Source organism: Melospiza georgiana, chromosome 1, assembly GCF_028018845.1.
Source record: "Melospiza georgiana isolate bMelGeo1 chromosome 1, bMelGeo1.pri, whole genome shotgun sequence".
Classification (NCBI taxonomy): Eukaryota; Metazoa; Chordata; class Aves; order Passeriformes; family Passerellidae; genus Melospiza; species Melospiza georgiana.
Genome location: NC_080430.1, coordinates 257,140 through 281,535, shown reverse-complemented (window position 1 = coordinate 281,535; position 24,396 = coordinate 257,140). Strand labels below are relative to the sequence as shown.

Genomic DNA, 24,396 nt, shown 5'->3' with positions numbered 1-24,396 from the left:
CTCTGCTGCACTCCCAGTGCCCACAGAAACGCTGGCTGGGAGACTGCTGAGGAGGAAAGGAGAGGTCCTGGGCTCCATTGCTCCCCAGGGCGCCAAGGCAGCAGACCCCATCTCTGCACAAGTGGCACGTGGATTCACAGGATCTGTGACAGGGCTGCAGGAAACCTGCCTGTCGCCGAGGACAGCACGTGTGGCTGGTGGGTTTGCCATGAGGGATTGCTCTGGAGCCCTGGGTGTGTCAGAGCCTCCCGGCCCTGGCAGGACTCTGGGCCCCTCTCAGGAGCCTGTCCTGCACACACCCGTGCCCTGTCTGCAGCCTGCCTGATTGCAGAGGCTCTTAAGGCTGCACTGCAGGTAGGTGGGTGCAGGTGTTTGCAGAGACCTGTGCCAGCTTCCTGTGCTGCAGGTCACCTGGACACCAGCAAGCTCAGTAAAGTCTGTGTGCAGGTGGGAGGGCTGCATAGCCACGTTCTGTCAGTGTGCTTGTGTCCAGAGAGCTGGGGATGAGTTCAGTGGGAGACATCCAAGGTGAAGAGCAAAGTCCCAAGGAAATATAGATTTGGGTGTCTCTGGTAATTTGAGGGTTTTATGAGCAAATTGTGTACAGTTTGAGCCTGGTTGGGAAGAGGCCACCTGTGCTGGAAGGGAAGCAAGAGGCTGATGGCCAAGGCCAGCGTTTCTCAGGGGAGCTGGACACTTGTTTAGGGTTTTTTTCCATGTCCACAGTATGAGAAGAGCCCCCATAGAGGTGTGTCATGGGCCCTGGCTGTGCCAGGCAGGCAGGGTGTCACTGTCAAGCTGGAAAGCGTTCCTGTGTGAGGGATGGGGCTGCCAGACCCCCGGGCTCCCCAGCTGGAATCCAGCCACTCCAGTGACTGTGCATGGAGCCTGAAGGGGTAGCAAAAACAGCTGGGAGAGAATAAACCCCGACACAGGAGGAAAGTGAGCACTTGGCTGATTTAGCTGAGGAATGAGTGCAGAGATTGGCCAAACCTGACCTGAAATACACAGTGTGACATGAAAGAGCTCCTTCAGGAAAGGCAGCACTGAACTAAAGGGTGGATTTAGGACTGGCTGTGGGAAGCAAATTTTGGGAGAATTTTCTAAGTGCCTGCCATGAGCTGTGTGAGCTCAGAGGGTCCCTGCTCTCCTGGGCTTTCCTCCCCTCAGAGCCCCTGTCAGCACGGCCTGCAGTCTGTGTAGGGGAGAGCTCTGGCTGCCTGCTGGGGACAGCCCTTTGCTCTCTGTGCCTTGCTGTGCTCCTGCTCAGCTGCAGGCACGCAGGGAGCTGTGCTGGGGAGCGCAGCTGTGAAGGGCAGGAACAGGGGCAGCTCACAGGGGCTGTGCCTTGGTGGCTGTGCCCCCTCCCCAGGCCTGCGCTGGGCCCTGCCCTCGGCTCTCTGGGTGCCCCAGGGGTCACCAAAGCCAGTTTGAGTTCTGTGAGGTCCCCCCACAAACCCTGCTGGTGCCAGTGACCCTTGCAGCAATCTTTGCCCCTGGTGCTTGCACGGCTCTCCCCGTTACTGAGGACACCTCCAAAATAGTGAAGCAATGGTGAGTGATCCTGAAGTGCCGGGAAGCATTTGCCTGTTCTTGCATGGGCTCAGAACTGAGGTTCTGGAGCTGCTCCCCCTGTCCTCAGGGAAATCCAAGTGGCTTTGGGAAGCAAATTCACCCATAATGATGGTTCTGACAGGGAGCAGGGCAGAGCAGCCCACACGCTCAGGTGTGGGAGGGCACCATGCCCGGGAGTGCCCACAGACAGTGTCCTGGTGTCTGTCCCCTGCTCCTGGCCCCGCAGGGAGTGCATGTGGGGCAGCTCTGGGAGGGGGGCACAGGCTCACCCTGCCAGGGAGGACAGTGGGAGGGTGACCAGGTGTTTGTGGAGCTGAGCTGAACTCTCTCATACCCGAGGGCTCTCACCAGGGTTTCTCATTTGCTTTTGCAAGTCAAGGAGGAGTAATTGGCACAGGGAAAACAGGAAGAAGGCTCTCAAGGAAGAGTTTAGGAGCACAGGACTTAACATGGAGATGAGGTGGAGAGAAGCCAGACAAAAAACACAATTAGGAGCTTTGCCTTGTGCCTCAGGTATTGGTGTGTACAGGTGAGACATGCACTTGGGACAGAATGATCTCCTTCCCTTCCAGTACTGCCTTGAGGGGTAGGAGGAGTCCCTGGAGCAGTGGGACTGGCATCTGGGGGTCAGGGGGAGTCCCTGGAACACCAGGATTGGCATTTAGGGGCAGGAGGAGCCCCTAGAGCTGGGATTGGCAGTAGTGCTCTCGGCCTGGCTGGCCCATACTGCAGGGACAGCGCTGTCCTCTGGAGCTGCCAGCTGAGAAGGCACTTTTCTTGGAATGGGAACAAGGAGTGCCCCACAAAGGGCTTCTTATGGTAGGTGGGAGCTGGGACCAGCCCTGCCCCTTCTCTTGTTCTGGGCACAACTCTTGTGGAAGCAGCTTGACGCTTCTGGCTGAGCCCAGCCAGCCTTTGTGGACGTGGCCACGGCGTGTCTGCTCTGTCCTTTGGAGCAGTGCAGCGTGGGTACTGGGAGAGGAGGCACTCCCTGTTACCCACCTGTCTGCAGGGTTCCCTTCTCCTGGCACTCTGGTGCTGTGCATGTGTCCCAGCCTCCTTGCACTGTGCTGATGCTCTTGGGGGCCAGCCAAAGGCCCTGGCTCCATTTCTGCCTTTGGGAGTTTGTGGTTTTTCTGTTATTCTGAGTGGTGCCTGGAGGATGTTGCTCCATCCGTGGGGAGGGAAGGGGAGCTGTGGGAGCAGGTCAGCCCTGGTCCTGGTCAGGGTTTTCCACAGCTCCCATGACTCACCAGGTGTGCTCAGCGGGTCCCTGACCCTGGCTCAGTCTGGAACAGTCTGGAACAGCCAGGGCCAGCATTCCCTGGAGCCCTGCACTCCCTTGGGGACACAGATGTGCCCCTTTGGCCTTCCCAGCAGCTTGAGGGATGATGCGGGTCTGCCCCTGCGGTCTGCCCCTGCTCTTCCCCAGAGCCAGCAGCCCAGGGAGAGTGTGCCTGCTGCCTTGGGCTCTCCTCTCTGTCCCTTGCCCACACCTGCTGCTGAGTGGGCAGGCTGGGTGCGTTTGGGAGTCCCACTCCTCACCTGGCCCTCAGTCCCACCTTGCTCCCTCCTGCAGCTCCTGCCCTTGCCTGCAGGATGGGATGGGAGGTTCTGGGGCCAGTGGGTGCTTGCAGCACCTGCAGAGTTGTTCTACCTGATTTCCTCCCTTCTGCTGCCCCGTTCTCAGTCTCCCTTCAGGGCCTCTGGGTGCCTTTGGGAGCTCCCCAGGCTGTGGGTGAGTCAGTGCTGTGTTTGCTGTGGGATGGCAGTTTGTCTTTCTGCCAGGCAGCTGTTCCCAGCAGCTGGCAGGAGGTGACACAGGTACCCCGTGCAGGTACCCAGCAGGCTGCTGGGGGGAACTGGGTGCCCCCTGGGAGCTGCTGCCATCCCTGCTGTGCTCTGGGCTGCCCAGTATGGTGGCTCCTCTCCATGGCCTCATCTGCCTTCCTGCACGGGCTGGGGGGCACTGGCAGGGCCCTCCTCATCCACACTGCAGGGAGAGATCAGAGCAAAGGTGGAAAGTCAAAGTTTGCAAGTGAAATGAAGGCCCGAGGGCAGCTCGCCTGAGCTGTAACAGCACTCGCTGGCCTGCTGTGGCACGTTGTTCTGTCAGAGCTCAGGAGCTGCGTTGGCATTTCCTCGTGGAAGCCGTGTCCCTCTGCCTGCTCTGCTCATGGTGCCCTTTCCATCGTCCTTGTGCTCCTCTGGCTCCTCCCTGCCTCCCACAGACACCAGGCTGGTGTTTGTTGTTTGTCCGCTGCACTCAGAGCCCTTCCCAAGCTCCTTGCTCTGCCCCAGGCCCTGTTACAGCAGCAATTCCTGCCCTGAGCTCAGCTGGGTTCTGCCCTTCCCAGGCACCCGTGGCGCTGCTGATGTTACCAGTCACACACTCATGGGAAGGATTTGTCCCACAGGTGCCTCCCAAGATCCCAGTTCCCACTGTGCTCTCAGATTCCAGTGGTGGCCACAGGTGGTTGTTCAGGCCCACCAGCAAAGTGCCTGACAATAGCAGACACGTGGGACCAGCCCAGACCTGCCATCTGTTCTCCACATCCCTGGGATTTGTGTCCCTAGATCCCATGGAAGTTGGGGAGCTCTCTGCTCCAGCAGAGCTCAGGACTGGCTCAGGATTGCCTGAGCCACCTCTGTTTTTGGAGGACTTTCTCCTCTGCCCCCGAACTCGGGGCAGCTTGCCTTCATAGCCTGGTGTGAGCCTTCCTGCAGCCCCAGAGCCCTCCCTGAGGTTTGGTCTGTGGGACATTGGAGGCCCAAAGGCCAGTGTCCTTCATCACTCAAGGACAGTAACCTTGGCTCCAGCACCAGGCAGACTTTCAGGCCAAGGAAAGTTTTTCTGCCAGACAGAAATGACACACAGGATTGCAGGGAGTAAGTAAAACATATCGATTTCTTCCTTGATGCTTCAGTGTCCATCACCTGCAGCCACAGGGTTTGCTGCAGCTGCTCTGGCAGGAGCTCAGACTCTGCAGCCTCCTTGGAACTGGCTCCTCCCCGCAGTCACAGCGTCCTGAACGTGCAGCCAAGGCCACCAAGGCATGCCAAGCCTGGCCAGCAAGGGACAGCCATGCCCAGCTCCTGTTCCATGGGGCAGGTTGTCTGTGCTGCTGCATCCTTCTACTCTTCCTAGCCCTTGGAATGTTTCACTTTCTTTGCCCTAGTTCACGTGTGGTGAATCAGTGAAACAGTTAATCAGTTAAGTACAGGCTGTGTCTGTGTGCCCTCGGTGGCCCTAGCTCTCTGCAGCTCTTCCTTCACCACAGCCCTGCTGTGTGGGTGTTGGAGCCAGCCCTGGCAGCAGCTCTGCTCTCTCTGTTGAGGGCTCAGGAGTCCCTGCAGGTGACAGGTTGCTTTGCCCCCTCGATGTCCCTGCTGGTCCCCCCCTTCTTGCAGAACCTTCTTGTCCAGCACAGGGCTCCTCACCCTGCACAGGAGCTCCCAGACCAAGTTCCCAGCCTCGTGGACTTGTGGGAAAGCACAACCAGGCCAGGTTCCCTCTTGTTCTGTGCTTCAGGACTGCAGAAATGTTCCTGTTTCCAGACAGGCTGGGATGGTCTGAGCCACACACCTGCTCACAGCATGGAGTTCTTTTCCTTGCTCTGCCTTCATGAGGAGGAAACTGAAATGCTGCTTGGGTGGCTTTTCCCTCTCCTAAGTTCTTATTGTGTGTCCTCTCCCATATCTCTGGTTAAAGATGAGGGCTTGGTGAAGGTTGCCCCTCTCTCTGAGGCTGGGCTGTGGGTCCTGGTCACTGCTCTGCCTGTGCAGCCCCTCTCACCCTTCTGTGAAGTGCTTGTCTCAGGATAAGGCTCTGATCCCACTGGGGATGGGGGTCTCTCGTGGAGCCCCTTCAGCAGGTCACCCCTGCAAGGGCTGCACTCGTGCTCAGGGTGGGCAGCATGGAGAAGTCTCTGGGCCAGCGGTGCCCCCAGTCTGTGGCTGTGGAGCTGGGAGGGGGCAGGCTGCCCTTGTGGGCTGCTGGAGCTCCCCTGCCCTTCCCGGGGCAGCTCCTCCACGTGTTTCTGAAATGCTGCTCACAACTGCCAGGGAGCTGGGGCTGCCACGTGCCTCTCATGGTGAGATGCCCTGGGCTGCAGACCTGAAATGCTTCCATGCCAGTGTTGCTCCTGGGGTGTCCCTAAGCCCTGTCCCATGGCTGCCCACACTGGCCAGGGTGGGAGTGAGCAGCCTGGTCTGGAAGAGACGTGTTGGTGACGTGGGTGCATGGCTGCATCTTCCTCTTGCTGTGGAGTCCAGCGAGGGGTTGGTGAAGCCCCTTGTGTTCCCAGCACAGGCCACTGCAGCCATGGCTGTGGGGGTCTGCAGGCATGGGTGGGGTGTGCCAGCCTCGGGGTCTGCTCAGAGGGACCTCCAGAGCAGCAGCAGAGGTGGGTGTCACACAGAGGCTGAGCTTGGCATGTGGCACTCTGTGCCAGGTGAAGGCCGGAGTCCTGGGGGCACGCATCCCCACTGGCATCAGGAGAGACAGGGAATGGATGAGTGGGACTGGGGCTTGGCAGGCTTTGGGCTGCCTCAGAGCCTCATGTCTGAGGGGCTCAGAGGAAGGGAATGGCTGCCCAAGGAGAGTGACCCTGATCCTGTGTTCTGGGAGCAGGGGAGGTGCCCTAGCTGTGCCCCTCTGCTGGGCACAGCTACGTGGAGCCACGCTGCCTCAGTCCTTGTTCCACAGCTGTGTTTGGAAGGGCTTCAGCCGGGTTTCTCTGGCCATTTGCTGCCCTTCTCTTTGATTTCAGAACTTGGACATTTTACTGGTGAAAACACTAGAGCAGAAAGAGGTGGAAGGCTTCCCAAGCCCCTCTGTTGAGCAGGAGCAGTGCCTGGCATTGAATGTCTCTGGGTTGCCCAGAGAGGTTGTGGGCTCCCCATCCCTGGAAGTGTTCAAGGCCAGGTTGAATGGGCTTGGAGCAATCTGGTCTAGTGGAAGTTGTCCCTGCCCGTGGCAGGGGGTTGGAACTAAATGGTCTTTAAGGTCCCTTCCAACCGAAACAATTCCATGGTTGTTTGGATGTCACCCAGTCCCAGTCCTGCACGCCCTGCCCTGGCATGAGAACATGTGGGACAGGTGGTGTTCCTGCACCGTGCCTCCAGGTGGCCTGTCTGACCACCCATGTCCTCCCTAGGCCACCAACGGTGGAGGAGCCTTCAGTGACTACTCGTCGTCCGTGCCCTCCACCCCGAGCATCAGCCAGCGGGAGCTGCGGATCGAGACCATCGCTGCCTCCAACACGCCCACCCCCATCCGCAAGCAGTCCAAGCGGCGCTCCAACATCTTCACGGTAAGCAGCGCGGGGCCCAGCAGCTCGGGGGGTTCCAGCACAGGAACAGGAGAGGGCAGGCAGTGGGTCAGGGCAGCCCGAGCCCTCGGGCGCTCCTGCACGGCCGCCGTGCTGCGCTGGCAGGGAGGGAGCTGCGCCTGCAGGGACACGGTGCTGCAGGCTGCCTCAGGCAGGGTGTGCGTGCATGGGGAGCATCTGGCAGCAGGACAGTGCTCGCACACGTGGCAGTGTGCAGGGGTGCACTCGTGGGGGTCTGTAGTGTGTGTGAGCCCCTGCTCGTTGCAGGGAGCGCAGCTGTGCGTGCACAGCACCAGTGACTCTGCTCATCTCCTCCTTGGGGCTGCATTCCCCGAGCGTGGCACAGAGCCCCTGGTCCGTGGGCCTCCTGTTTGGTGCTGGTGATGCTGTGCCAGTGGTGCTGTGCAGAGCTCAGCACCTGGCACGGGGCCCCACTCACTCCCGTTCCTGAATCCTGCGCGACTTGAGCAGCGCTGTGGAGCTGCTGTGGGTGTGGAGGGAGGGAGGACAGCTCTGGGCCCCAGGTGGAGCAGGGTACATTTGCAGCCCTCAGCTGTGCTGGTTGCCTCGCAGCCTGCCTCTCTGCACGCTCTCACACCATGCACACGCTGTCCACACAGTGTGCCCAGTTCTGCCCTCACACTCACCCTTGCTCTGAGCACAGCCATGAGTGTCCCCTCACTGTGAGCACACACGTGTCCCTGTCCTGTGTCTAGTGCAGGTGTAGCTTCTGTTCCCTGTGTACATGTGCAGGCTCCGGCCTCGATCCTCTGCCCATCTCAATGTGCTTTCCAGCCACCATTGCTCAGCACACTGTGTCTGCTGTTTGTGGAACCAGCCACAACAAAGCCCTTGTACCTGTTGCACTGTGTCACCCTTGTGACCAGCCGCTATTGCTCCGAGCCCAGACCACACAAATTCAGTGTCCTGTGCCCCATTCCTCTCACTGCACCATTGGCATCCCAGATTCCCCACTCCTGGTGCTGGGAATGTGCCCGTCTCCCTTGGCTTCTGGCATCCTGCCAGTTTCTGTGCTGACCTCCCCAATACTCTGCGTATTCCCCGGGCTGCATCTCCCGCACCCCCAGCTCTCTGTGCCCCCCAGGCCCACGCTCACCCTGCCCGTGTGCTGTTGGTGGGTGGGCTGTGCTCCCCAGCCCCTCCTGCCAGCACACACGGCCCCTGGCTCGCAGCAGATCCCTGCTCCCACGCATGGTTGTTCCCTCACTGCCTTCCCCTCCCCGTGCCCTGCACGCAGCGCTGGCGGGTGCCTGCCCGGCCCTGCCACCCTCTCACTGTGCTTGCTGCTGTGCCGCGGGCCTCGCGCTGTGCCAGCACCCGGCCACGCTGCCCCACGCCCCTGGACTCGCCGCCGGCTCGCCTTCCCGCTCTCGGAGCGCCTTGGGGTGGGCACGCTGCGGGAGGAGGAGGAGGAGGAGGGCAGCTTGCTGCGGGGCTTACGCTTGTTCTTGTTCGCTGTGGAGTCATCGCGCGCGGCCGCGGTCTCTCCGCTCGCTCATCCGGCTCACGCTTGCTCTGCGCCGCGCGCTCACCGCGCTCACCTCACCGCTGGGCTCACCTCACCTGCTTGCTCGTGTGCTGCTGCACATCCATGGCTCACGTTGACGTCTTCACCCATCTGGTCGTGGCAGCAGCAGCAGCTCCCGACACCTCCCGCAGTGGGGCAGGACCAGGAGGGGCGGGAAGGGAAGGACAGGGCAGGCTGTTTTCTGCCACTAGCTTTTCCCAGGCAGGCAGCGCAGGGGTAGCCAGCAGCCTCTGTCCTTACAGGGTCCCCAGGTGGGCACAGGCCTTTCCGAGGTGCAGTGCTCGGCCCAGCTCTGGGAGCTGCTGCAGCCCCAGTCCTGAGCTATGCCTGACTCCTCTGCTCCTCTCCTCCTTTTCCTTTCCTCGCCCTCCTCCCCGCTCTCCTCCTTCTCTTCCTCCTCCTCCTCCTCCTCCTCTCTTCTTCTACTCTCCTTCTCCTCTCCCCTGCTCTGGCTCCTTCCCGCTCCCCTCCCGCCCCCCAGTGGATGGCATTCCCCCCGGGGGTCTGCGTGCCCCAGAGCTCCAGGTGGACACAGACTCTGCGCCCGCGCGCCCCTCCTGCCCCCGCCCCAGCCCCGACTGCTGCTGCCGCCGGCGCCCACTCCGTGGCCTGTCCGTGCTGTCTGCTGGCACCCATCACTGACAGACTCGTGTCCGTGTTCTGAGTATAACTTGCCAAACTCTTTATTCTTTCGATATTTGCAGATATGTGCCACTGTTTCCAACTTTTCATCAACAAAAAGGCCTTTCCAACTCCTTCCAAATTAGAAGATCCAGGTGGTTACACACGGCACCTCTGTACAAATTCTCTCACTTTTCATTGCCTCTCCAGGGCCGGATAAGGGATGGGCACTGGGATTGATCTAAGATTAGAGGCTCGCCCGCCCTCCAGCCAGCATGGGTCCCCCCCTCGGAGACACGCAGGAGCCTTTTAAATCCCCCCAATGTAAAGTCTAGGAAGCGCTGAGACGGCCTGCGCCTGCACTTTAAGCTGGGACATTTCTGGGCCTGCTGGATGCTGTCTAGGCACTGCCCTTTCTCGGGGATGCCGGGCGGACGACCCTGCTGGGATGGGAAGACCTGCAGACGCACCGGGACCGGGCGACAGCCGCGCATGGAGCTGGATGGGCCAAAAGACGCTTTGCTGCTGCCTGCGGGAGCCGCTGCAGCGCCTGCCGCTAGCGCTCCGCTCCTTCTTCCCTCCTGCACCTCTGCAGCCTGCATGGACTCCTGCTCCTTCTCCTCTTCTCCTCGCAGCCGAGCAGCCATCTGTGTCTCTTTAGTTTTCTTCTCTTTCGATCTCTTTGTTTGGTTCTGGGCCCAAAATCTGGTGAATCGGTGTGCCAGGCGCGCGGGGCTCGTATCCCTTTCTGATCCAAAGCACACGGGGCCCTCCTGGACTGAGGGGGTGTGTAGGACGCTCCAGAGAGACGCTGCTGCTGCCTCCTGCCATTGTTGTGATTCTGAATGTATTGGTTGTGCTCCATGCCATGTATGACTTGGTATTTCCCTCTGTCCTAAGCACTTTGAATGAGTTCTGCTCAACAGACTGTAAATTTCATATTGTATTTATCAGAGTTTGCTCTCCCCGCGGCCCTCGGGCGCTGGTGGGTCCCGCTCTCGCCGCTCTAGACGTGTGGTAGATATTTATTGTCCATGCTCTTTTGTAAGGGGCTGGTATCTGCCCGGTGACCTGTGCTACTTTGTATGGTGCAAGTGTGTTACCAGAATAAATCTGTTGGATTAGTAGAGGTGTGAGTTCCTTCACTGCCTGACCCTCTCCTGCTTCCATCCATGCTCCACCTGCATCCCATGCCATTTCTGTCTGTCGCCATGTCCTGTGTGCCCCACGGGAGGGGGGGCCCACGCAGCCCCGCTCTGCCAGGAGGAGGACAGCTCTGCTTGCACCGGGGGGAGAGGAGAGAGAGCACAGCTTGCTGGGGGCTGGCCTGGAGCGTCCCCAGTGTCCCTAGAGGGGCCAGGTGCTGGGAGAGCTGGCCTGGGGGAGAGCAGAGTGCTCTGGCTGGAGCTGCGGGACAGGGGGCCGTGGTGTGCTCTCCGTGCCCGCTTTAACGTGCCCGTGTCTCTTCTCTTCCAGTCCCGCAAGGGCGCCGACCCGGAGCGCGACAAGAAGGTGCCCGAGTGCAAGGCGGACAGCATCGGCAGCGGGCGGGCCATCCCCATGAAGCAGGTTCGGTGTTCCTTCACCCCGCTGGGGGAGCAGGCTCCGGGGAGCCTGGGGGGCTGCCTGGGGCTCCTGCCGGGGTGCTGCACGCCCCAGGGCTGCTGGGGGTGCTCTGGGGGCTCTGTGCCGTGGGTGGGTGGGTGGGTGGGTGGGTGTGCAGTGGGCTCTGGGGGCTGTGGCAGGATGCTCCCGGGGCTGTGGCAGGGCCCAGCTGTGGCAGTGGCAGTGGCAGGACGCTCCCGGGGCTGCAGCAGCGGCTGCAGAGTGGTTCCAGCAGATGGCATCCATGCCCCACGCCCGCTGCAGCCTCTGCCGCAGCCTCTCCCTGCTCCTCTCTCTCCTCCTCTCTGCTGCTCTTCTCTCCTGTTCCTTTCCACTCCTGCTCCGGCTCCTGGCAGGACAGGAAGGGGATTCAGGATTCCCCTGTTCATGGGCTCCTACAGAGAGCTGTGAGCACAGTGCCCTTACTGTGAGCTGCTGGGAGTCCAAGGGAGGCGCTGCTTCCTGCAGCAGTGCGTTCTGCTCCTGCCTCTTGGCTTCCAGGGAAGCTTGAACTGCTGGGATCCAGCCCAGAGTGCTGCCGGCCCATCACTGTGTCCATAGCTGGCAAGCAGTGGTGGGTGATGTCCAAGCGAGCCAGGTGCTGTGGATTGCCTGGATGGTGTTTCTGTCTGGATTTCCTTGCATTGCAGGAAAGACTGATGTGGCAGTGCAGGTTGTGCTCCTGCCTTGCATGTTGTGCCCCCATTGTGGGTTCATTTACCTCCTGCTGGCCCCTCTGTGCCCCATGGGGCCCCAGCCCTGCCAGGGCTGAGTTGCACAGGGCCAGTTGTGTCCCTGCATTGCAGGAGTGCTGGGACGTGAGGCAGGACAGTACAGTCTCCATCCCCACCAGGTTCTGGCTGCCTGGTACGATTTCAGGCTGAGATTCCATGGGGAAGGGCGCAGTGAAGCCAGGCTAGCTGGGGAGGGGAGTGGTGGGTCACAAGAGAGAGACCCTGCTCAGTGCTGAAGCTGCCAGAGCTCCTGCCCTTCCCTGCCGTGGAGTAATCCTGGGGCAGGTTTGTGCAGGGCTGTTGGTGCCCCGGGCAAGGGGCTGTGCTGAAAGCAGGCTGGTGTTGGAAGGCAGCCCTGGGAGGGCTGGCTCTGGAGCCAGGGGAGCAGTGACAGCAGAAGCAGTGCCAGGGTGGAGGCTGGGGGGTCTCACACTTGGGGGCTCTGCTCCTGAGGGGCCCGGGTTTGGCACTGCCCCAGCAGCAGGAGGCAGCCCAGCTGCGTGCTGGGCCATGCCCTGCTCCCTGCAGCACACGGCCTCTGCGTGTGCAGGGGGTCTCTGTCAGATTCAGCTGGTATTTGGGGCAATACAACAGTTGTTGGTGTGCAGTGGGTCTCTGTTTGTGGTGGGTCACTGTTTGTGAGATAGAACTGGTATTTAGGGCAATACAACAGTTGGTGTGCAGTAGGTCATTGTTTGTAAGGTTGAACTGGTATTTAGTGCAATACAGCAGTTGTTGGTGTGCAGTGGATCGCTGTTTGTGGTGGGGCATTGTTGGGTCGTTGTTTGTAGTGGGTCGTTATTGGCGTGGGGGTCATTGCCATGAGGTGGGTTGTTGATTGCAGTGGGTTGTTGTTGGTGTGCAGTGGGTTATTGTTTGTGGTGGGTCATTGCTGGTGTGGAGGTCGCTGCCATGAGGTGGGTTGTTGATTGCAGTGGGTTGTTGTTGGTGGGCAGTGGCAGTGCCCATGGGGGTCAGCCCATCCTGGGCAGAGGGGAACTGGTGGGTGGCTGTTCTGTGGTGAGGTAGAGCAGCTGGAGCCCTCAGTGAGACAGACCTGGTTTGGTTCCCCTGCTGCTGCCTGCGAGGGCTGGTCCTGAGAGGGGCCTGACAGCCTCTTGTGCCTGGACTGCTGGGTTCCTTTCTCCAGGATCCACTCAGCAGGGCAGGATGATTCTTTACCTGCAGGATGATTCTTTACCTGCAGGATGATTCTTCACCTGCAGGATGATTCTTTACCTGCAGGATGATTCTTCATCTGCAGGATGATTCTTTACCTGCAGGATGATTCTTCATCTGCTCCTGTGTCTCTGTGCTGCTGACAGGGCCTGGCCTTACCTGGTCACTGGAGGCTGTGTTGGCTTAGTGGGATTAAGGCATTCCATGGTGTCCCTGTGTGAAATGGGGAGAATTGGGACCGACAGAGGCCCAGCTCTGCAAACACAACCTCTGTACATTCTTTCTGGGCTTTGCAAGGAGGAGGAGATGCCAAACCTCTGCCTGGTTCAGGAATAAGCACAGGAACCAGTTCACAGCAGCAGCAGCTCACGAGGAGAGCCTGGAGCAGAGTTCCCATGGGACATCCAGGTCCATGCCGGGCTCAGGACTGGCACCTTTTCTAGCCAGAGTTGCTGGAGGTGGTTCCACAGAGATCCTGGCAGTGTTTTTACAGGAACATACGTGGGGGAAATGGTGTTTGCCAGGTTCACACTATCTTGTTCCAGCAGATACCAACATGTGGCTCGTGGGGAAGGGCTTGTTGGGGGTCCGTAGTGAGGTCAGCACTAGAGTTTGGCACATTCCTGCTGTGACCCTAGGCCACAGGGAGTGATGGCTTGGTACCACCAACAGGGAGGGGAGCAAAGGCTCTCCAGAGGTGCGGCTCTGTATCAGAGATTCAGGACAGGGCATGGTTGCTCTGGTGTGGAGCTGCCCCTTCTGGAGGATGGTGGCGGTCTCACTGCTTGCTGTCTCTGAGAGGCAGTGGGGCAGTGGGGCCTTTAGCTGGTTTCCCTCTTAGACCACTCGTTGGTGCTGGGCCCTAGGAGCAGAGCAGCTGTGGGGTTTGGGGCAGTGGGTGACACGTGGGCAGGGTCTGCTGCCCGGCTCTGTGGCCAGCTCTGGCTTCCCTGGGCATGGGCACCGCTGGGCTGGGCTGGGCTGGCACGGTTGGTGCTGGGGCTGCTGGCGGGTCACCTGGGGAGAGCTGGGAGAGGAGCTGGGCTGTGCTCACAGTGCCAAGGCTGGGGGCAGCAGGGAGAGGAGCTGGGCACTGCCGTGCCAGGGCTGAGGACATTTGGGAGGAGGAGGCTGGGCTGTGCTCACACTGCCAGCCCAGGGCTGAGGGCAGCAGGTGCTAGGGGCAGCAGGCTCACCCAGGGCTGCAGTCCCTGTGATCCACGATCCTTCCTGCTCCCTGTGAGCACAGAACAAGCACTGGGAGGCACTGACAGCACACAGTGGGGTCTGGGGCTTGCGTGGAGCCAGGGAGCAGCAGGCACGGCTGGGAGCTGAAAAAGAGAAGCCCTGGGAGCCTTGGCTGAGGAGGGATGTGTGCTGCTACTGCAGGGTGCTTGGCTGTCACTTGTCACTGCCTTCTGCAGCACAGCACCTCTGGGTGACCTGATCTGTCTCCCTTGTGCACATCTGGAAAAGATGGAGCTCCCCAAGGGGACAGGAGAGACCGTGGGTGTTGGGGCCCCCCGCACCTGGAGCAGCAGCCACGCACCCTGCAGGCAGCTGGTGCCTCTGCCAGGGCTGCTGTGTGCCAGGGCTCGGTGTGCTGGAGTGTCCTTTTGGTGACGGTCCTGCAGGGCTGAAGGGCTCCCTCGTATCTGGACCCTTGTCTCTGAGATCTGGGTCAATGAGGCCGGCAGAGGAAGCTTCCTCAGCTGTGTGTTGGCAGGAATGAGCTCCTGATTGCACATCTCCAGCTCTGTGTGGGAAGGCTGCGCGGGGCGTGCTGGCAGCCCCGGGCTGCCCCGGCCCCTGGCCTGGCTCTGCTCGGGCCGTGCGCTCCAGCGGGGCCCAGGGCGGGCGACTCCTCCTCCTTGGGAGCTGGGATCATGCTGGGAGCTTAGATTACATTTAAATTGCCATTTGCATTTTCCAATCAATACGCGACTTCACAATTAAGTTTGGTGTTAAAATTCTTAGCAAAAAGTGAGTGGAAGGGAGATTTGTGGAGTAAACGAGTCCTCTGGGGGCCATCACCACTCCCTGCTTCATTACGCTGCATATTGCCGCTGCTGCTTTTAGTGAGCGCAGCCCAGCCCAGCTCAGCCCAGCCCGGCACAGCCCGAGCAGCGGTGCTGGGCTCCCCTCGCTGTGTGTGTGCCAGGGGAGGGGATCTGGCAGAGCTCCTGCCTGTGGGTCCTCCAGGGGTGCACAGGGAAGCGCCGTGTGCCGGCACAGGGCTCTGGGGCACGAGGAGCCTGCCCCGCAGCTCGTGGGCACTCAGCCTGGGCTGTTCCCCTGCACAAAGGGGCTGCAGTGCCGGGCCCTGCTTCCAGCTCTCACTTTGGTTGCGCTACAGCTGGCCAAGCTGCAGGTTTGGGGCTGACCCAAGGGCTGCAAGCTGTTCTCTGCAGGCACAGAGCAGTTTGGGGCAGGCTGGCAGGGCTGGAGTGAGTGTTCTGTAGCATCAGGGGGCATCAGGTTGGACTCGCATCGAGGGGAGCAGAGGAGCTATAGGGTCAGGGTCAGACTGGAACTGAGCTGGGTTTAGGGCAACAAGGGGGATCATCATGCCCAGGAGGGATCTTCATGCCCAGAAGAGATCTCTGTGTCCAGGAGGAACTGTCACACTCAGAAGCCAGAGAATTCCACACAGTGACTTTGAGTGGGATCTGTAACTTCAGCCTGATCTGGAGAGGATTTGTTTGAAAGATAAGAAACAAATGTTCTGAATTACAGAGAATTCACCGTTTACCTGGGTGAGCTGGTGGGTGTTAAACTGGTTTTCTGGCTTTATGTTTTCTTGGAGTTCATTTGAGCAAGACGTTGAGGAGCTGGTCTGAATCAGATGCAGGTTGGCTGGGCCTCTATAAGTCCTGCTGGACACAGGTTTGCCCTTTATAACCATGCTTGTTCTCAGACATGGGTGTGTTTTGAGACCAGTTGGCTAGATCTCATTGCATTCATGGCTGGCTCTGTGGGTTTTGTACAACTGGTGTTGAGGAGGGTTGTTGCTCAGTTAAAGACCTGACAGAAAGCTAAAAACACTTGTCAGCACAGTCACTCCTGCCATCAGAGAGTGTGTTTTACACAGAGAACCAGGCTCCTCTAATGCCCTGTTTGCACCAGCTGGCATTGGCTCCTCCTCTCCTCTCCTCTCCTCTCCTCTCCTCTCCTCTCCTCTCCTCTCCTCTCCTCTCCTCTCCTCTCCTCTCCTCTCCTCTCCTCTCCTCTCCTCTCCTCTCCTCTCCTCTCCTCTCCTCTCCTCTCCTCTCCTCTCCTCTCCTCTCCTCTCCTCTCCTCTCCTCTCCTCTCCTCTCCTCTCCTCTCCTCTCCTCTCCTCTCCTCTCCTCTCCTCTCCTCTCCTCTCCTCTCCTCTCCTCTCCTCTCCTCTCCTCTCCTCTCCTCTCCTCTCCTCTCCTCTCCTCTCCTCTCCTCTCCTCTCCTCTCCTCTCCTCTCCTCTCCTCTCCTCTCCTCTCCTCTCCTCTCCTCTCCTGCTGTGATTCCAGGGTTGTTGCTTGCCCCTTGGCAGGGCAGGAGCTGTCAGCCAGCTGCCACATTCCGTGCCCTGTTCTCATCAGCACCTTCTGGCTCTGCGGATCCTTCAGCTCCTGTCCTCTGAGCTCCTGAGGGCTCTGATCCTGCCCACACAGAGCTTTGCCCAGCCACTCTGCTTTGCTGTTCCATGCCTGCCTGTGTGGAGGGTAGCTCCTTGTCCCCGTGTTTGCTGGGAGCAGTGAGCTGCAGTGCTCACAGGGGCTCTGCCTGCTGTGCACCATTTATTGCTGATTTCACGCTCCTGTCTGGGAGTGCTGTCCCCCCTCCACTTTGTGCTGGGCCTTTGCACCCTGCAGGAGCAGCAGCTCGGTCTCCAGGCGCTGGGACAGGGCCCCCAAGCATGCCAGGCTGGCAGGGCTGAGGCTTTCTGCCCAGGTTTTTGCCAAGTTAGGAGCAGGCAGTCTGGGTGTCAGTGCAGACAGCGCTTGCAGAGGGGCCAGGCCCGGCAGTTGGTAGGGCCAGCTTTTTCCCAGACTTTGTTACTCATTCCTGCTTTTGTCCCCCGTGCTGTGTTTCCCTCCCTGCTGACACAGTGCCTGATGTGCTCTCCCTGCTCCAGAGCCCTTGCACCTGCTGTCCTCCCCAGTTTCCTTCTCCCTCTCCACCTGTGTCCTTACCTGGTACAGGATAAAGTGCTGCTGCAGGTGGATTTCTTGGGGAGGCAGAAATGAGTGGGGAGAGGAGGATGACGGTCATGCTGTGAGCTTTGGTTCAGATCAATGGGGTTAGGTCTGGGTTATCTGAGTGCCATCATTTCCTGGCCCTGGGAGTGTGGTGCCAGCGACAGCAGGGTGGCTCCCAGGTAAAATCCTGATGGGAAAAGGGGATGACCTGACTCTCAGCTGCCCAGGCCCTGCACTCCCTCTGGGATGTGTCCATCCCTACTCTGTTTGACAGCTCTCAGAATCACAAGCAAGCAAGAAATGTGCATCCCTTGGGAGAGACCTGTATTTGGAGTGCTGTTTCTCAATCAGCTCCTGCCTGTGCCCAGTTTTCCCTGCCTTGACCACCCCTCTGCTCCTTGGGTGCTGGAGAAGGTCTGGGAGCAGTGTGTGTCTGTGGTGGGGAGGCTGGCTCCTGCCCCGTGTGGGCACTGCCCTTCAGCAAGGGAACAGTGGTGGTTTGGGACTCCAGAGGACGTGATGGGTCCCTCAGAGGGCCTGAACACTGTCACTGACATGTGGAGACCCTTGTCCCTAAAGGCAGGGGCTGTCTGTGGGCCTGGGGGCTGGTAAGGAAAGAGTGCAGCCCAGGGGATGTGGGAAAGCCAGCCTGGAGGATGTTTCCTTGAGCCTGCTCGTTGTTTCTGCTCAAAGACCCGTCTGCAAGGGGCAGTGCTGGAGTGAGCATGAGGTGCCTGCATCAAACACCACTCGAGACTCTGACTCTTCTCTTTCAGGGCATTCTCCTCAAACGCAGCGGCAAGTCCCTCAACAAGGAGTGGAAGAAGAAGTACGTGACGCTGTGTGACAACGGGGTCCTCACCTACCACCCCAGCCTGCACGTGAGTCGTGGGCTGAGCCGGGAGCAGGGTGGGACAGCACGGTGTCCTCCATGCACAGAGGGGCTGGGAAGGGCTGGGTCGCAGGTGGAGGTTCTGGGCTTTGCCCTGTGCAGGGGCTCTGTGCTGGCCACTCCAGGCAGCATTTTCAGCAGACCTGGTTTCACCAGGGCCTGGGGGAGCCTCTGTCCTGCGGGCTGTTCAGTGTCAGGCTGGTGGAAGCTTGCTCTGTGCAGGGTTACCCCAGGAGCTGCAGTTCGCTCCTGTTTGCCTGCTCAGTCCTTTAGAGCAGGGCCTGCCCTGCAGCCGGGTGAGGAGCAGGCAGAGAGCTCCTTGCAGTTTATCTGCCGGTGCCATGGGGTGTGCAGGGATTTTCCTGGCTGCTGGGTGTTGTGTAATGGAGAGGGGCTGTCTGTGCAGAGCCCGCTGCCCTCGGAGCCGCTCGGCTCAGGCGCGCAGCTGCCGCCCCATCCGTCTCTGTCGCCTCCCCACTGTGGGGCTAATGGCTTCTTCCCCTTCCCTCGTGAGCACAGTGTGCTGCTGCAGCAGCCTGCACGGACAGACACACCTGTGACACAGGCCCAGCCCCTCTGCCAGGGCCGTGCTGCCTCAGGACAGACAGACGGATGGTGGCTGGGGGCACGCGGTGCTTTAGGGGCTGCAAGGAGAAGAACAAGGTGCTGCAGCTCTTGTGAATGTTTTCAGGCCCTCAGAGTGTCCCTGATCTCCTCAGATGTGGGCTGTTAGAGTGTCCTGAGCCTCAGAGTCTTTCTCCTCATTGCTCACCATGCACCATCACTCCTGGGTTACCTTGCTCAGTTATTCAGCTCCAGCTCCTGGACCCTCCTGTCCCTGAGCTAGAGACCCAACCATTGCATTTCCTTTCCCTGATCTGTTGGAGCTTTTTCTTAGAGCCCTCAGTCCCCATACTGTGATGTACTGTGCAGTTCTCTAAGTTTGTAACCCCAGATTTTGGTCTTCAGTTTACCAAGCCAGGAGGGAGCGGCTGCTGCTGCCATCTCTGTGTGTGTGCTCACCTGTTCCCCCCTGTGTATGGGCTTATCACATTTCCACCGTGGAAATTGCCATGCTATTACCATCAGCTCTGGAGGGAGAGCAATTTCTGGGCTATTGTTTAGCTACTCTCAGATGCTGCTGCTGCCACACACCAGGTTTCTCTCCTTTTTCACCATTCCTTCCTCAGGGGGTGATCGAGATTGATGCCACTTGCTTTCCATCCTGCACTTCAGTGTTTCATTTCATTACTGCGTTGCCCTGGGAAAAGATCTGGTTTGCTTCCAGCTGGTGCCACTGGTGATCCCCAGCCCGTTGCAGAGGGTGATGCCAGCTGGCCTCTCCTGCCTGGCTCCAGGAGGAGCTCTGAACCTTGCCCCTGAGATAGGAGCTGGATTGCTGGGTGTGTTTACCTACAGCGAGGGTGGATTACTCGTGGGCGCAGAGCAGGGGCTGCCCAGCCTGCCTGCCACAAGGCTGGGATTCTGTCCTGGTGTGCTGCCCTGTGGCACCACCTGCCCAGGAGCTGGGGAAAGGACCCTGGCACCCACCATGGTGCCCCACTGCAGTTTGATCCACAAAGCCCCCCTGCCTCCCTTTCCTTCTGGCACTGCTGTACAGCCTGCTTGGAGGGGTTCATCCAGGAGGAGGAGGGTGTCCCAGTGCGTCTGCTCCTCCCCATCCTCCAGAGGGAATCGGGAGGTGCTGGATGGATTTGCACCCTGTGGCCCGAGGCAAAGCTCCCATGTCCTTTCACAGGGTGACACAAGCAGAGCACGTTAGGGATGGAGCAGAGCTGTGCTCCAGGGATGGGCACGTGCCCTTCAGTCCCTTCAGAGTGGCAGCAGCAGCAGATCCCAGGCTGGCTGGCACGGGTGGGGGAGCTGTGGGCCAGAACAAACCATGGAATGGCAGCCAAGGAGATGTGCAGCATCCAGTTCTTGCCATTGATGGGCAGTCCCAGCTTCTTCCCTGCCTGTGCTGCCTTGTGTCTGGGGATGGTGGAATTCTGGGTGCAGCAAAGGGGTCCCTGAGAGCAGACTGAGCCTTGCAGGAAGAGAGTGTTCCCTGTCCATCAGGATGCTCAATGCCCCAGAGCATTTTTGTGCCCTTTTTGTGTTCCCAGTGGCTGTTCCCTGGCATGAGTCAGGGCAGTTCCTGGCTTGTCTTGTCTTCCATCTCTGTTACCTTCTCTCCCTGTCCCTCTTGGGGTGGGTGTCGGGACCTCAGAGATCAGCAGCCCAGTGCACATCTGGCCAGGTGTGTCCATGCCCCATTGGATGGAGGTCAGGGCCTGGCTCTCTCAGTGCTGATTTTACCAACCAAAGCTTCCTGGTGGAGCTCTTCATCTGCTTTTGGGAGTTCATCACTCAGCCTGTTTCTGCATCTGGATCATGGTACCTCCAGCCCAACTTGAAAGCTTCCTCCCCTGGAGTCAGGTGTAAACTCTGGGTTTTCAGTCACAGTTGGCAAAACACGTGCTGGTGAGCTGGCCCTGGCCCTGAATTGCTTCCCTGATGGAAGCAAATCTGCCTTGAGCTCAGACTGAGCTCATGCCTGGGAGCTGTGGGGCAGTGGTGGGTTCCTGCCCCGAGGTGCCACCTCTGCCACTGCTCCAGAGCATTGGTGGTTCCAGGGACGAGCAGGATGCCTGGCATGGGGGCAGGAGTGCTGGGGGCCTGATCCCGGGGTCCAGCAGGGCTTTCCTTGTTGCATCTCTGTTCTGCCTTTCTATGAGTGTGTTGAGTGAAAGGAGAAGAAGGAGTTGTGTGAAGAGCCCGGTGCAGTTTCCCATCACTTCCCAAAGCCTTGGAGAGAATTGTGCTGCTGGGAAGGTGCGTGGCTGAGCCCCGGCTCGCCGGCCGCGCTGCACAGAGCCAGGGAAGCAGCTCCCATTTTGCAGCCAGTGGAGCCATTCACACAATCACCTTCTGTTAATTCTATCTGCAACATCAATTAAATTGTTTGTAGAAACTAATTGAATGTGGCTTAATCACACATCTTAATAGCTTTCCACGCTTTGAACTCGTTGTTAATTCCAGTAATAAAATGAAATGAGAGAACTGGCTGGGTAATTAGCGAGGAGGCTTGGGAAGAAATTGCAGTTTTATGGTGGGTAATAAAAGCGAGCGGCAGTGACCGCTCGCTCCGGCAGGCAGCCGGCGACCGCGGCACTTGTGCTGAGTGAGGGAAAATCCTCCAGCCCTCGCAGGCTCCTGCCCAGGGCTGGCACCGGCCGGGCCCCAGCCGGGAGCAGCTCGGGTGCTGTGTGCCCGGGCCGTGCCAGTCTGCCAGGGTGTGGGGCCAGGCTGCCCGGGGGCGTGGGGCTGTGCTGCTGCCCCGGGTTTGGGGTGTTTGGGGTCAGGATTGTGGGGTGTGCTGCCTGGGGGCACGGGGCTGTGCTGCCCTGGGTTTGGGGTGCTCTGGGGCAGGATGGGGGTCAGGAGCATGGGGCTGTGCTGCCTGGGGGCGTGGGGCTGTGCTGCCCCAGGTTTGGGGTGTTTGGGGGTCAGGATTGTGGGGCTGTGCTGCCCCAGGTTTGGGGTGTTTGGGGTCAGGATTGTGGGGCTGTGCTGCCTGGGGGTGTGGGGCTGTGCTGCCCCGGGTTTGGGGTGCTCTGGGGCAGGGTGCCTGCAGGGGGGCAGTGGGAAGAGAGGAGTTCAGACAGGATGTGAAGGTGCTGTGGGGGCACTATGATTCTTGCAAATAGCTACCTGAGAGCGCAGAGCAGGGCCTGTGCAGCCCCTGTCACCTGCTTTTGGGTGCAGGATGGGAGGATTGTTGCTCTTAAACTGAGCTTGTTCTTGTGTTTATCTTCCTGGATGTGGAAACAAACAGGAACCATCTCTGGGTTAATCTTTTGGGTGACCTCCTTGTGAACTGGAGTAAACCCAAGCAGCCCACAGCAGCCCCAAGCTCTCCCTGGACAGCTGTGGCTCCTCTCCTGATGGCAGCAGAGGACCCAGGGATGTGGTCCGCAGCTCCCTGTTCCTCCCAGAGCCTTGAGCTCCAGTTTGGTCCCTGCTCCCTCAGGATCTGACCCACAGTTCCCCCTGTAACATTGGTTGGGCCTTCCCCTTCGGAGGGCACGAGCCCAAGGAGGAGCTGGCCTCATCACAGAGGGCTGGGGAAGAACCACGGGACCCCAGGGGCAGGGAGGGTGGGAGGCACAGCGAGGGACACAATGCTGGGGAGAGACTGGGAGTCTGCACCCTCATTCTGACTGAAAGCTGAGATCAGAGTGATGGTTACAGTCTGCTCACAGGCTTTTGGCTGTATAATGAATTGTCTGCCAGAAGAAATGGTGGAAGCACCAAGTTTTGAATAACAGGGTAGCTCTGCAGGTGAATGAGCAACAGAGTCACCTGAGTTCTGCTGTTTTGGGTTTCTCTTACCCCAGCTGTGACCTGAGAGGGAATTTTTAGGTATCCCATTGCTTATGCTGTAATTCTATTCTATTCTATTCTATTCTATTCTATTCTATTCTATTCTATTCTATTCTATTCTATCAATCATATCATATCATATCATATCATATCATATCATATCATATCAATCATATCATATATCGTGTGCTGTTGCAGTTGAGTGCTGAGATTGAGCAGGGGATGATGAGGAGGCAGTGCTGGCCCCCTGTGTGCCCTGTGGCTCCGTCTGGTCTCTGGTCACACAGGCTGGTGCTGGCACCCAGCAGGGCTCGGTGCTGGCTCTGGGCATGGGCAGCTGTTCTGTGGCAGGGCAGGGCTGACGCTCCCCCCTTGTGCCCCTCTGCAGGACTACATGCAGAACGTGCACGGCAAGGAGATCGACCTGCTGCGGACCACGGTGAAGGTGCCGGGCAAGCGGCTGCCCCGCGCCACGGCCGCGCCCGGCGCCAGCCCCAAGGCCAACGGGCTGCCCAAGGACAGGAGCAGCTCCCAGCTGGCAGCGGGCACAGGTAGGAGCTGGTGCGGGGGCGCAGGGCAGCAGCTGTCCCTCCACAGCGCCCCAGCGGCCCTTGGCTGGTGACAGAGCCCCCTCTGGGGTGTCCCGCTTTCGCCACCCTCGGGGAGTCCCTGTGGTGGGTGCTAGCAGTGCTGTGCAGGTCCCTGTGAGCTCCCTGGGTAATCCTTTCAGGATTTTACAGGTAAGAGGTAATCCTGTTAGGATTTTGTGCTGGCTGGTGTCCAGGACACAAAAACGTCAAAGGGTTTAACTGGCAGTGTGAACCCCTGAGGAATTTCCTCACCCTGAGGACAGTGTTGAGGCTGGTGGTCTGCTACACGTGGTAGAAGCTGCTGCTCCCTAAACCAAAGGAAAGCCCAAGGCTCTTGGTTCCTGACAAGTTGTGTTCTGTTTCTTCCTGGTTCTGGGACCCTCTTTCCTCCTTACCTTTCCCTGGAGAAATGGTGAAAATGTGGTTTGGGATCATCACTCTGTGTGCTCACTGAAGATTGCCCCAGAGTGTGGTGAGGTGAGACTGGAGGCTGGCTGCCCCTCTGGCCTCTCACAGGGTTCTGTCACATTCCTCCTCTCACAGAGCCCCTGCCATGCTCCTCCTCACTGCTGCCACCATGGAGGGTCTCACCTGCCAGGGGTTGAACTGGGACCATCCTGCCCACATTTCCCAGAGCCTTTACTGCATCTTTGGGGCTGGTGTCCTTGCCAGGGTGGGCAGCTCCCACCTGCCTTTTTCCCAGCTAGCTGCTGGCACAGTCTGGTGCAGAGGTTATGGAGAAGGCTCTGTTTGGGGTGCTGGGGGCGTGCTGGTGGTGTTGCTGATCACAGAAATCCCTCCAAGTCCAGTACTCAGGGTGAGCTTGGGTGGCACATCCATCTGGTTCACTCCTGCTCTGTGCCCCGGCTCTGCCCCGTGGTCAGCTGCTGCCAGCACAGTGCTTCAGAGTGTCCTGGGGCTGAGGGGAGCTGGGATGCAGCTGGGCTGAGGGGCAGGAGCTGCTGGAGTCCTTGGCATCACCCACACGGGGACATGGACACGGAATGGAGCACAGTAACATCACTGCTCTCATGGTGCCAAGGAGGACATTGTGAGCCCTCCAAACCCAAACTGCTGTTCTTGGCATGTCAGAAGTCATGTGTGGATAAACTGTCAGTTCTGACCAGGGCTATGCAGCTCTGCCTGTTCTTGCCTTGGCTCTGCACTGTGCACTGACACTCTCACCACCACCCACGCTCAGCATTGCCCAGCAAGGGACAGCTCCTGATTCTGCACAGGGACACTTCTCTGCCTGCCTGTCAGAGGTGCCTGAGCTCTGACTTAGCAGAGGTGTCAGAGCTGGGGCAAGGACTCAAACCACAGAGTAGCTCCTGCTGATGTCAAACCAGGTGCTCACTTAGCACTGTGTCCTACTTCCAGCTGTGCTCTCAGTCCTGCTGGGCTCAGGAGCAGCATGGGATAGACCTGGATGGACCCTGCTGGCCATCCCTCTCAGGAGCAGGATGGGATGTCCCTGGGATGTGCCTGGATTGCTGATCCCTCCTGGCCGTCCCTCTCGGGAGCAGGCTGGGATGTCCCTGGCATGTACCTGTACCTGGATCCCTGCTGCTGGAAAGCCAGTGCCCAGGAGCCCGTGTGGTGTGAGTGTCCCTGCAGTCTGGGCCACAGGGCTGGGGCAGGCTCAGAGCGTGGGGCTGCAGCTAGAGCAGTGGCACGGGAGAGGAGATGCAGTTCCTGGCAGGGGAGAGTGAATGTTGGAATCCTTTTTCTGGAGAGCAGTTGGACTCAGCAC

General features: G+C 59.3%; 1 protein-coding gene across 2 annotated transcripts in view; it reads left to right on the top strand.

Annotated features, from left to right (window-relative positions):
• Positions 1-24,396, top strand: part of AGAP3 (ArfGAP with GTPase domain, ankyrin repeat and PH domain 3) — a 114,866-nt gene that overhangs the window by 52,071 nt on the left and 38,399 nt on the right. The window contains exons 8-11 of one of the 2 annotated variants that reach the window (XM_058020742.1): positions 6,735-6,890; positions 10,555-10,647; positions 17,552-17,656; positions 22,442-22,604. In XM_058020742.1, the coding sequence (XP_057876725.1) occupies positions 6,735-6,890; positions 10,555-10,647; positions 17,552-17,656; positions 22,442-22,604 (517 nt within the window). Of the gene's footprint in view, positions 1-6,734; positions 6,891-9,161; positions 9,283-10,554; positions 10,648-17,551; positions 17,657-22,441; positions 22,605-24,396 lie in introns of those variants that run through there. The other variant, XM_058020749.1, reaches the window with a different exon arrangement.